The sequence below is a fragment of the Pelophylax lessonae genome (assembly GCF_965119305.1).
Source record: "Pelophylax lessonae genome assembly, chromosome: 6".
NCBI lineage: Eukaryota > Metazoa > Chordata > Amphibia > Anura > Ranidae > Pelophylax > Pelophylax lessonae.
In genome coordinates this window covers 289,638,502-289,651,415 of record NC_138773.1, presented here as the reverse complement: position 1 = coordinate 289,651,415, position 12,914 = coordinate 289,638,502, and the positions used below count along the sequence as shown (strand labels likewise).

Genomic DNA, 12,914 nt, shown 5'->3' with positions numbered 1-12,914 from the left:
TCATATTGTTCCACTGACCTAATTCATCATATGCCCATGTTCTCTGCTGCCATGGCCAAGACTAAATTTGAGCAAATCTTGCGGTTCTTGCACTTCAGTGATAATAAACTCTGTCGTCCTCGGGGGTGACCCTGGATATGAACGGATCCACAAAATTCAACCAGAAGTTTCTACCCTTCTACACTATCCAAAACAGTATAAACAGTTTTGGCTCTAGAAATGCTTTAAGCCTGTAGTCACAAATATGTAGGGTAAAAAATGAGCAGCCAAGAGGTAATTGGATAATTTACACCCAGGACAGAATTTTTATAATGATTTTTCAAAGATTCTGCATAATCTGGAAGTTCATCTTAGGCCATGTGGACATTTTCGCTCCAGCAGGTCAAGCACCTGTCTTAGAAGCATTTGAGCTGCCCACCACTGGTGACTAACCCAATCTCTAATAGCAGCTCTCTATGTTTCAGTAATTTTTTTGATGGTGACTCACTCTAAAATAAGGACAAAAATGTAATGCAGAATTATTTATACATAGCAAGTTATATATAGTAAGGTAATGATATACTACTGTGACACATAAGTACCCATCTTAGTCAACTGTAAAAATCTTTCCTTGCATGAGAGAACAGAGATGAACTTATAAAATAACAGCTGAAAGAATCTTCTTCCTGTGTATTTATATAAATGTTCTTGTCTCATAATAAAAATGTTCTAAAAGTGCATCATTGCTATTGGAGACATTATTGTTGTTTGGCTATTTTTATGCACTAAGACATGAATTGACCGTTTTTATATCCTCTTGCGTAGTTACGATGGATGATATGAAAGAAGATTCAAGGGAAAATGTACCTGGTGGATAAGTCACGGTAGTTTAACTTCTCTATCGTAATCTTCCAGGTGCTGGTCTCTACATTGGCTGTGCTTGTTTTGTTTCAAACAACAGTACTAGAACCATCTGTTTAATTGTGTTCACCTTGTGCTAAATGAAGCTTAACCACTTGTCGACCGCCGCAAGTACATATACTGCGGCGGTCAGCCCCTCACAGGCAAAGTGACGTATCGGTACGTCATTAGCCTTTGAGGCTCTGAGGAGCGTGCGCGCGCCGCCGGATGCGCGCTCCCGCTCCCGATCGGTCACGGACCCCCCCTCGCGTGTGCCTGGCGGACCCGATGTCCGCTGGTCACTTGCGATCGTCCGTTAGAGCGGGAGAAAGGCAGGCGGCTAATGTAAACAAGCCGCCTGTCATTCTCCCCTGTGTAAGAATAGTGATCATACGGTTCTACTATGTAGGACCGTTGATCACTGTTCCTACACCTCAAGCCACAGCCAATCACAGTTAGAAACACGCCCCTAGGTACACACTTAACCCCTCCCTCTCCAAAAACGTTAACCCCTTCACTGCCAGTGTCATTTTTACCGTAACAGTGCATATGTATAGCACTTATTACTGTAGTAATGTCACTGGTAACCCCAAAAGTGTCAAAAATGTCAGTCAAGGGTCCGATCTGTCCTCCGCAATGTCGCAGTACTGCAAAAAAAAATCGCAGATCGCCGCCATTACGCGTTAAGAAAAAAAACAACAAAAAATCTTTCCCTTAGTTAGTAAACACAATAACTTTTGCGCAAACCAAGCAAAATACGCATTTTGCAATTTTTTTTACCAAACATATGTAGCATAAAACAAATTGGCCTAAAATGTTAAATAATTTTGATTTTTAAATTTTTTGGGGGGAATTTCATATAAAAAATGTGAAAAATATTGTTATTTTTGCAAAATTGACGCTTTTTTTTTGATCAAAAAATCGCATCAGGTGATCAAATACCACCAAAAGAAAGCTCTGTTTGTGGGAAAAAAAGGACGTCAAATTAGTTTAGGTACAGCGTCGCATGACCGCGCAATTGTCCGTTAAAGTCACGCAAAATAGGCCCTGGTCAGGAAGGGGGTAAAATCTTCCGGGGCTTAAGTGGTTAATGTATATTTAAACCAAAAACTTTTTTTTTTTGGTTTTGGATGGAGTGGGGAGGATAAGAACCCTCTGTTATTTTTGTATCAATGTAAAGTAAGAGCCATCACGCCAAAATCCAGTTAGGAAAGTGTAGAGAACTGGAGTTCATGTGCAAGTTGCTCTCATTTTTTGAGGTTGGTCTGTGTAGTTTCAGCCCTGGTGGCACAATGTGCATGTTCTGATAGGGGGTGGTCTAAGGTAAACCAAGTTTGGCAAATTATGATTTGTGTGTAAATATGTTGTAGTTGCAATCATGGGTTTTCTGTTGGTCAGCTTTCCTCTGTGTTCCTGAAACGTTGGTTTGTTAACCACTTGACCTCCGAAAGATTTACCCCCCTCCCCCCAAAAAATGACCAGGCCATTTTTATGCAGTACGGCACTGCGTTAGTTTATACATTAGGATTTGATGACCCTCAAGATAATGCCCTTAATAGTATTGCAAAATATCCCTTTGAGCTATACACAAGGCAAAATATGAATGAGATGGGAGCTATCGATGAAGAACATGAGACAATACCTGAGAATAACAGGCCTAATTTGGCTCAACCTTCTCATATAAAAAAAAAAAAAAATGTTATTTAATTGAAATTACTGTATCCACTAGAAAAATGTTTATTTATGTCAAGAAAGGAAAGATCTAACAATAAAATTGGTACCACGTCACAAAATATTCACTCCAATAAATGTCCACCATATATATATATATATATATATATATATATATATATATATATATATATATATATATATATATATATATATATGTCTATGAGCACAAGTATTCTGTAAATGTACTTAATGCTGCCCCTTGGCTAGTGCTAGGTTCAGTGATACTGGGCAGATGATCCTGCAGAGGAACAGTCCAATATAGTCCCTTAACTAGATGTCTCGGCACCAGAGCCACGGTTCTTAGATATGATCAATTTAAGGGTTCACACAGTTCATAATGAGAAAAATACAAATGTATGATGGTGATGTGAGATGTATCCAGAAAATATTAAAATCACAGGTTTGCGCTGCCTATTGTATTAGGATGTACACCCCAAAAGCTCAAACACACATGCTTTTTTTCTGCAGCCTCAGCTGCACTGGACAGTGAATGATTGGGAAGTTCTCTGTGCTGAGCGACTTCCTGTTCATTCACAAACTGAAGCATAGGAAACACAGTTCACTATGCTTTAGTTATGAATGGACACAGTGAGAGTGTGTGTTCACTGTGTTCATTTAGAAAAGGAAGGGGCCGGTAAATTACATATTTACGAGCCCCTTCATCCGCTCTCCATCCTTAAACATCCCCTGCAGCAGCTGGGGGGAGAGGAGAGGAGGGAAGTCAACAGAACTGTAGGACAGGTGGTCATCGGGGGGGGGGGGGGGGGGCTTAGGCAGTAGACCACCGCACATAGTGATTATTGTGTGCCTAGGCACCCCTGGCACACCCCCTGCGCACGTCTATGATTTAAATAGTGCAGTGGTCCAGAGGAGGATCGCTGATCAAGATTCAGAGGGTGCAATCCTGCTGTAAATCTAACCAGAAAGTCAGGTGTAAACTACTATACCCAAACAGGTGATTTTCAATTCCTTGAATTTCTCTCTCGCACTGTAAGATTAGCCACACTGGTAGGGTAAACAATGGTCTAGAACCTCCAATCACAGTTCCAAAGATAACAATTGTAATCTATAAAGGTCATGCTTTAAAATATAAGAAAGTCCCACATCCAAGAAAAGTATGGTATACTTATCAAATCCTGTCGTGCGCAGATCTCCTATGGCCAGTAGATAAGACATCCATTGCAGGGTATTCCATCTCATAGGATATCATATTCCTGCCATTGTCCACCTCTCTATTATGACCCAAAAGTCTTTTACTTTTCTAGGGAAAACTCAAAATTCTAAATTTTCATTTACTTTCACTTACAATTATAATGGTAAACAGGTCAAATAGAGAGGGGGAATCTCCTGAACAGGAGCACAGACGGTGATAAAAACTGACAGTTGTTGCAATCCCTTCCCACTCTATCTAAAACAAGCAAAAAACAAATTTTGCTGTTGGTTATACATTAAGGAAGGAACTTTGGGCAGCACCGAAATTTTGGCTCATTTGACTGATGGGACATTGCACCAAAAAATTAGAGTATACGTTTGCAAAAGAGTGATGGCGACATCCCACTGTAGGGGAAAATCAGAAGAGAGGAGAGATTTTTCAAAGGGGCTCTCATGAAAGCATCAAAACGGCATTTCCCTCATTTAGAAAAGAGTAAGGAAGAGTTTGATTTAAAGGTCTGCTCCTTTACCAAGACCCCCTCCACACATAGAGAGCAGAACAAGGCAAGGTAAGTCACGGGGGTTGATTTACTAAAACTGGAGAATTAAAAATCTGGTACAGTTGTGCATGGTAGCCAATTCACTTCTAACGTCAGCTAGTTCAATTAAGCTTTGGAAAAAAAAAAAAAAAAAAGCTGGAGGCTCATTGGTTTCTGTACAGTGCTGCACCAGATTTTTCATTCTTCAGCTTTAGTACTGTAGATCAACCACAGTAATGGGAAAAGGAATAGCTGATGGGAGACTACATGCATTATTGATGATTAGTCATTTGCCCTCTGCCTGCCCTTTCTTAGCACAATGTAGACAGTTCTGGTCCTCTTTAAAGCTAGCCAGATATTTAGCATTTTTGGAAGGAGACCAAAAAATGCCCCCTTGTGAGTATATGGACAAATTTAAACTATTGCTGGACATTCTTTTTAGAAAAAAGATCTATCAAGTCATTTGGGTAAAGCAATACCTATTATTGTTGGCAAATTCACATTTAATGGCATGTCACTGCTCCCTCCACCACAATGTTACAATAATGGGGGGTGTTCGAAATAGCTACTCATACTAAATTATTAAGAGGGAGGTTGTGTCACCTGTTCTGCTATACCCAGAAGTACCAGGGTTTTTTAAAGTAGGGGATAAAATTTAGAGCAGAAATAAAGGTAAGTATAGACACTAATAGGGAAAGATTGAGGAAGAATTAGAGCCCATTCACACTAGCGTGACTTGTGAGGCAACTTGCATGCCCTCAAGTCGCCCCAAGTCGTTTGACATAACAAAAGCAATGTTAATCAATCAGTGCCGTCTTAATTGGCACGACTGAAGTCGCTCCGACTTCAGAAAAGGGTCCTGTACTACTTTGAGGCGACTTGTGATCCGGCTTGTCCCATATACTTCAATGGGAGTCGCCTCCTTATCTTAATTGAAGCGACTTGTGATCCGACTTGTGATCCGACTTTCCATAAAAATTGTCCTGAACAAGAAAAAAAGAGCAGTTTTCTTATAATTTTTAGTAGCACATGAATATGGCTTCTCTACACCTGGCCGTTTTTCTTGTAGGCATTTATCGGGCATTTTTGGAGGCAGGCATGACTTTTTTTGGATTTAGTGTCTGGGGGGTCTAAAAAGTGTCTCTGTAAAGTTTCATCTCTGTAGCATGTCCAGAACCCAAAAATAATATATAATTTTTTTTATAATTATTAATACAGCAGTGTGGCGGCTTCTCTACACCTTGCATTTTTTCTTGCAGGCATTTATCGGGCATTTTTGGAGGCAGGCATGACTTTTTTTGGATTTAGTGTCTGGGGGGTCTAAAAAGTGTACCTGTGAAGTTCCATCTCTGTAGCATGTCCAGAACCAGAAAAAAAAAAGAGCATTTTTCTTATAATTTTTATGAGAACATGAATATGGCTTCTCTCCACCTGGCCGTTTTTCTTGCAGGCATTTATCGGGCATTTGTGGAGGCAGGCATGACTTTATTTGGATTTAGTGTCTGGGGGGTCTAAAAAGTGTACCTGTGAAGTTCCATCTCTGTAGCATGTCCAGAACCAGAAAAAAAAGAGCATTTTTCTTATAATTTTTATGAGAACATGAATATGGCTTCTCTCCAACTGGCCGTTTTTCTTGCAGGCATTTATCGGGCATTTTTTTTACATATAAAATGAGAGAATAAGATATGTTAAAGAAATGCAACGATTGCTATTGATCTACCTGCATGGAAGTCTATGCCCACAGCAAATGATGTTCCAGAGATGGGCATAAGGGCATCCATTCTATCGCTGGGGTCCAGTGGAATTCCCCTTATTCCTTCATGGACAGAATACATCAGAAATGACTCTATACCTGCACAAAGAAAAAGGAAATACAAGTACATTTCAATTTTGGTTGGGAATCACAGGGTTAAATCACACACCAGCTACATCAGACACCTTTATCTCTCATAGACTCCGGCAGAGATCCTCCCCTGCTTAACTCTGAGTCCCCTCCCACTAAGATATTATAAGGCGGTTACTCTTTCACAGCTGGACTCTCCAGTTAGCACTGGGAATTCTAATGGAGCTACAGTATAGACAGAACAACCCCCTGTTCAGTTCTCAGTGGAACCTTGACGTTATAAGGGGGTGGGGCCACCAAAGCTTGCCCTGAAAAAAATATATATACTATGCAAAATTGAAAATAAATAAATAAATATTGCATGCAGTATTCAACTGTGTTAGTATGTACCAAGCTATAAGTATTAAAAAAATGGCAGCTCTACCCAAAACCAGTAGTCCCTGGACAAATTAATCACACACTGGTTTATCACTAACTTGCCATGTCATTACTCATACTTTCATAAATTCTGATTTTAAAGAAAGGAAACACAGGCATCAGCATTTAATGTGCAAATCACAATGCAGTATATTTTTACTAATGAAACAGGAGAAACCTCCATCTCAAGTACACCAATAGGGCTAAAATCACTTTATCTCCACATTCTTACATGGTAAATTGATAATGATATCATGATCATTTTTAGTTAATTTTAGTAAATTTCAATTTAAAAAAAAAAAAAAAGCAAGTCATCCATACTTCATAGGCAAAACACAAATGTATTTCATTGTGTATAATAAAACATGTGCAACCCTCCTTCCTATAAGAAAGCCTTTACGGGTGCCAGGCGCACACCTCATTGACCCTTTTTACAAATGGGTAAGAGTACACAAAGATGTACTAATCTATTAACCACTTCAGGACCGGAAGGTTTTACCCCCTTAATGACCAGGCCATGTTTTTGTGATACGGCATTGTGTTGCTTTAACTGACAATTGCGCGATCTTGCGACGCTTTACCCAAATAAAATTGATGTGTTTTTTTTCCCCCACAAATAGAGATTTCATTTGGTGGTATTTGATCACCTCTGCATTTTTTATTTATTTGCGCTATAAACAGAAAAGAGTGACAATTCTGAAAAAAAAAAAAAATGTTTTTTACTTTCTGCTAAAAACACAGCCTATAAAAAATAAAATTTATTTTTTTCATCATTTTGGGCCAATATGTATTCTGCTACATATTTTTGTTAATATAAAATCCCAATAAGTGTATATATTGATTGGCTTGCGCAAAAGTTATCGTGTCTACAAACTAGGGGATAGATTTATGGCATTTTTATTTGGTTTATTTATGTAATGGCTGCGATCAGCGATTTTTAGCTTGACTGCGACATTGCGGAGGACAGATCAGACACCCAACTGATACTTTTGAGAGAACCAGTGACATTGTTACAATGATCAGTGCTAAAAATATGTTACTGTACTGTTACTGTACTAATGACACTGGCAGGGAAGGGGTTTACATCAGCGGTGATCAAAGGGTTAAGTGTGTCCCTAGGGGGTGCTTGCTAACTGTTTAGGGGTTGGACTCACTAGATGAACATAGAGATCTGTGTTCCTGAACAGCAGGATCCCTGTGTTCATCTCTGACAGAACGGCGGTCTGCCTTGTTTCATCGGCAGAACCTTGTTGTGTCTCTCTGGGGAGCGATGGCTGGACCCGCAGATTGGCTCCCCTCTTGCAAATTGATGCATGCGCAACCACACTGGCTATTGCATGAAATGACGTACAATTGCAATGTTTCACGCAATAGAGCCGACTTTCCGGAGTATGTGTACTGCTGGCGGTCGTCAAGTGGTTAAACAGTAAGGCTTAGTTCACACTTGTGCATTTTGTCATGCAACACAAAGTCACATTATGAATCAAAGCCCCTTTTTTTCAGTGGCACCTGTTCCAATCTATGTGCCTAAAGTCGAAGTATTTTAAAAAAAAGGTTCCTGCACAAATTTAACCAATTGCCAACCGCCGCAAGTACATATACTGCGGCGGTCAGCCCCGGCCAGGCAAAGTGACGTACCGGTACATCACTAGCCTGTCACTCGCTTGTGAGCCAATAGCGGGCGAGCGCACGCCCGGGGAGGCGCGCTCCCGCCCCGGCTCGTTCCCTGGGAAGTCCGTGCGTGTGACCGGCGGACCCGATGTCCGCCGGTCACTCGCGATCGTCCGCCGTGAAGGGAGAAAGGCAGGCGGCTAATGTAAACAAGCCGCCTGTCATTCTCCCCTGTGTAGGAATAGTGATCATACGGTTCTACTATGTAGGACCATTGATCACTGTTCCTACACCAGTAGCCATGTCCAATCACAGTTAGAATCACGCCCCTAGGGACACACTTAACCCCTCCTTCCCCAATAAAGTTAACCCCTTCCCTGCCAGTGTCATTTTGCAGTAACAGTGCATATGTATAGCACTGATTACTGTAGTAATGTCACTGGTAACCACAAAAGTGTCAAAAATGTCAGTCAAGGGTCTGATCTGTCGGCCGCAATGTCGCAGTACCGCAAAAAAAAAACGCAGATCGCCGCCATTACGCGTTAAAAAAAAAAAACACTAAAAATGACAAAAATCTTTCCCTTAGTTAGTAAACGCAATAACTTTTGCGCAAACCAATCGAAATATGCTTTTTGCGATTTTTTTTACCAAACATGTGTAGCAGAAAACAAATTGGCCTAAAATGTTAAAAAATTTAGATTTTTTGGGGGAATTTCATATAAAAAAATGTGAAAAATATTGTTATTTTTGCAAAATTGACGCTCTTTTTTTGCATATAGCGCAAAAAGTAAAAAATCGCACAGGTGATCAAATACCACCAAAAGAAAGCTCTATTTGTGGGAAAAAAAGGACATGAAATTCGTTTAGGTACAGTGCCGCACGACCGCGCAATTGTCCGTTAAAGTCACGCAGTGCCGAATCGCAAAATAGGCCCTGGTCAGGAAGGGGGTAAAATCTTCTGGGGCTTAAGTGGTTAATGCAACTTTCTTGTGACTTGAGTGCCATAGAGTGTAATAAATCACATTTAAGTTGCATGAAAGTCGCACTGGAAATCGCATGACTTTAGAGTTGCACTCGTGTGAACGGAGCCTAAATCTACATGTATATCGATCAGATCTAAAAAAAAAAGTGACAGTTGTGATAAAAAAAAGTCTTAGATAGGAGAAGTTTGGGGCTTATGGTTCACAAATATACACAGTCACTACATAAGAACATTTTTGGCAATGGTGTTCATATTATTATTATTATTTTTTTATTTTATTTTTTTTTTTAATACGTTTTTGGATAATTGTCCTCTCATATATACTCATCGTTCCACCAAAATTAATAATGAAAATAATGTCCCGTTGGGCTATTTTTGACATTACCAAGCCTGCCTTCTCGACAACACGGAGAGATAAATAAAAGCTACAATGTTCACCTTGACAGGACATTCGATTTTTCCGAAGGTTGTAGCCAATGGTGCACATGCATGTTCGAGTGGTTTCAGAGGTCGGTAAGCACAGCTGGGAACACCCACCATTGTTCATCTGGCAGGGATTGCTACCTAGATAAGATATATAAAAAAAGACATTTACGGTAAATATATTTCATACTATTAAAGCAAATAACAATAATATACTTAAAAAAAAAATGTTTTTTAAGTAATGCTTACAGGGAGTCCACTATCAAGAGAACCAATTAATAAATATAAAATATATTTAGGAAAACTCTCTCAATTATGTCATCACAAAGCTACAGTCAACAATTCTGTATTTTGTCACTCTGCAGACAAAGGCAATAAATATGTCAAAAAATAAAAGGACACAGGGGACAGGTAGATTTTTTTTTCTCTATAACCAAGTAAACGTTAATGCTGTGCAATGCTTTCCTAGAGCACAATGCTGCTGCAAACACCCTGACATCAAAACAAAGCAAATCTGTCACATGGGAAACAAGATCACAGCGTTGTAGAGCAGAATAAAGCAATGCAGAAAGTAAAGTTTTACTTAGCCGAAAAAAAAGATTTAGCAAAAAAAGACTCCATTTACACTTAAAACGTGACTTTTGGATTGAAATGTCTACATTTCCAAAAATGCACAATCATTTTTTTTTGGAATGGTTTCAGTGAAGAACACTCATTTTCCATACAAGAGCTCAGTGATGACAGATATTTTTGGGAAAAGGTCTCAGGGATGACAGTCATTTTTGTTACAGTACAGGTAATGTTGGCAATCCAATGGAGATGCAGAGATAAAATATTCTTTATTTACGATGCAAGATAAAAGATTCCAGTATACAAAAAAATACTGACTCAGTTCAGCCTGGAGCGGCCTTAATCATAGCTGTGATGTACTTGGAATGTGTGCTCTAATGGCTTGTGGAAGCTTCAGCCTGGCACCCGGGAGTGCATTAACTTCTTCAGGTCTGGGTCATAAGGGTTGCAGCACCTTGAGTTTTGTTTGTTTATTTTTGTTACAAGGCCTTAGGCTACTTTCACATGTGGGCGCAGCGGATCACGTGCAGAATCACTGCGATTCTGCCCGCGATCCGGAAATCATTGCAAATCGCGGGACGCCTGTGCGATGCCTGTGATGCGCGCTCATTTTTGTTACAAGGCCTTAGGGATGCACGCTCGTTTTTGGTACAAGGCTTCAGTGATGCACGCTCATGTGATCTGCCTTCTAGTTGCTGACCTGGACTGTCTGACCTTGTCTTGGCTCTTCTTTTTGCACCTGAACCAACGGTAGCTGTGTCTGACATCAGTTCATCCTCTTCTGCCAGCGTACCACCAGCCAGCTGTGTAGAGGGGGGAAGGGGGTGTGTCCCTTCCCTCCACTCTGGTCTCATATTACACTCAGCTCTCTGCTCAGTGCTGTGCAGCGTGTAAAGCCCCGTACACACGTACCGATCGTTGGCCGAACGATCGGCCGTCTTTTGTCCGAGGGCTGTCTTGTCTGTTGAAAACTGCAAAAGACTGCACACGAATTTTGTCGGCCAACAACAGCCGACTGCAGAAGTGATGTCATGTGATGGTTAACTTTCCTTGTCTTTTTTCTTTTCTGAGCATGCCCAGTATTGCAAATCTGCTGTCTGTCGGCCGAATTCTGTACTGACTGGCGAACAATCGGCCGTTCTGGTGTTGGCCAACAAAAAATTTAATGCTTGCACGACAGATTCCTTTCGGCCGAAAGTGCGCTGTCGGCTGTCGGAAGCATCATACTAACAAGCCCAAAATCGGCCGATCGTTCGGCGGCTGAACATTTTCGGCCGACAATCGGTACGTGTGTACAGGCCTTGACATTAGATCCCTGCCCCTTGCCTCCTGTAGCTCAGAAATGCTGTGTAAAATGTGTGCTTGAGGAGGCAGTAGAGAAAAGAGGGCTACAGGTAAATAGGTACAACTCATATAAGTGGATTTGTTTAATCCATCTGAATCTGAGGCTAGCCGCTTCAATGAGTTTATGTAAGGGTTTACAGTCACTTTAAGTCAAACTAAATAAGCTAATTTTAGCATAGTTGCAGCATTTGCTTAACATGTTTAATGGCTGACCAGTTTTCTTCACTTGTTGCCTGTGATAGCTCTTTAATGGTATGTGTATTTACATTTTTCCCACTGTGCTTAAGCTTTTCCTATATTATTTTTACTATTTATCACTGTCCTCTGCTGCTTGAATAAAGTTGTCTCTTGAACACTATGGTCTACTCGTCTAACAAACAGCCTTCCTATCCTCCTGCGTCCGGTGTCACATTGAATAATGAAGTGCCTAATTGTACTCTGGAATCCAGGAGAGGCAGCAAAGGAACCACCTTAAACACCACTAAACTGCACATTTTTCATACTAATGGAGCTTTTAAGGTACCTGCAGTGATACTGTTAATGGGCTTGTCTCTTATATTGATGATTTTGCCAATATATTCTTCAGAAGGAGATAACAATTTCATTCAATTTAAATGTACCCAACATTAAACAAGGAGCTTCTAAGTAGTCATTTGTCATTAATTCTGGATTTAAAATTCATGGGATACCCTGTTTAAGTCATTTATTCCTGGCCTGACCTTTTTAGGATGTATGTTTCAGTTTTGTTGTTTATAAGGATACCGAATAAAATTCAATCTCACACAAAAAATAGGAAACTGATGGCAGATGTATGCAAATCAATGTGTGTACTCCAATGGATTGCTCAAATGGTAAAATCATTTTATTACTGTTATTATTAAAACTATTATTATTATTATTATGATCATATTGTAAACATTTCTATAGTATAAACAGTGGGGTTGATTTACTAAAACTGGAGAGTGCGAAATCTGGTGCAGCACTGCATAGAAACCAATCAGCATTCAGTTTATTTTGTCAAAGTTTATTGAATAAGCTGACGTTAGAAGCTGACTGGCTAACATACACAGCTGCACCAGATGTTGCACTTTCCAGTTTTAGTAAATCAACCCCATTGTGAATTTGCAACAAATGTAAAAAAAAACAGGCACACTCAGGTCACATACATTATACTACCAAAAGTATTGGGACGCCTGCCTTTACACGCGCATGAACTTTATTTGCATCCCAGTCTTAGTCTGTAGGGTTCAATATTGAGTTGGCCCACCCTTTGCAGCTATAACAGCTTCAACTCTTCTGGGAAGGCTGTCCACAAGGTTTAGGAGGCTCACAGTCTCCTCTCTAATTCATCCCAAAAGGTGTTCTATTGGATTGAGGTCAGGACTCTGTGTAAGCCAGTCAAGTTCCTCCACCCCAAACT

At 40.2% G+C, this 12,914-nt stretch overlaps 1 protein-coding gene across 6 annotated transcripts in view; it reads right to left on the bottom strand.

The window, feature by feature from the left end:
- LRP1B (LDL receptor related protein 1B) overlaps nt 1-12,914 on the bottom strand; it is a 2,177,452-nt gene that overhangs the window by 600,070 nt on the left and 1,564,468 nt on the right. For all 6 annotated transcript variants that reach the window (XM_082262163.1, XM_082262161.1, XM_082262165.1 and 3 more), the window contains exons 34-35: nt 9,596-9,721; nt 6,025-6,156 (exon numbers count right to left, since the gene is read on the bottom strand). In XM_082262163.1, coding sequence (XP_082118289.1) covers nt 6,025-6,156; nt 9,596-9,721 — 258 coding nt within the window. The remainder of the gene's footprint in view (nt 1-6,024; nt 6,157-9,595; nt 9,722-12,914) is intronic.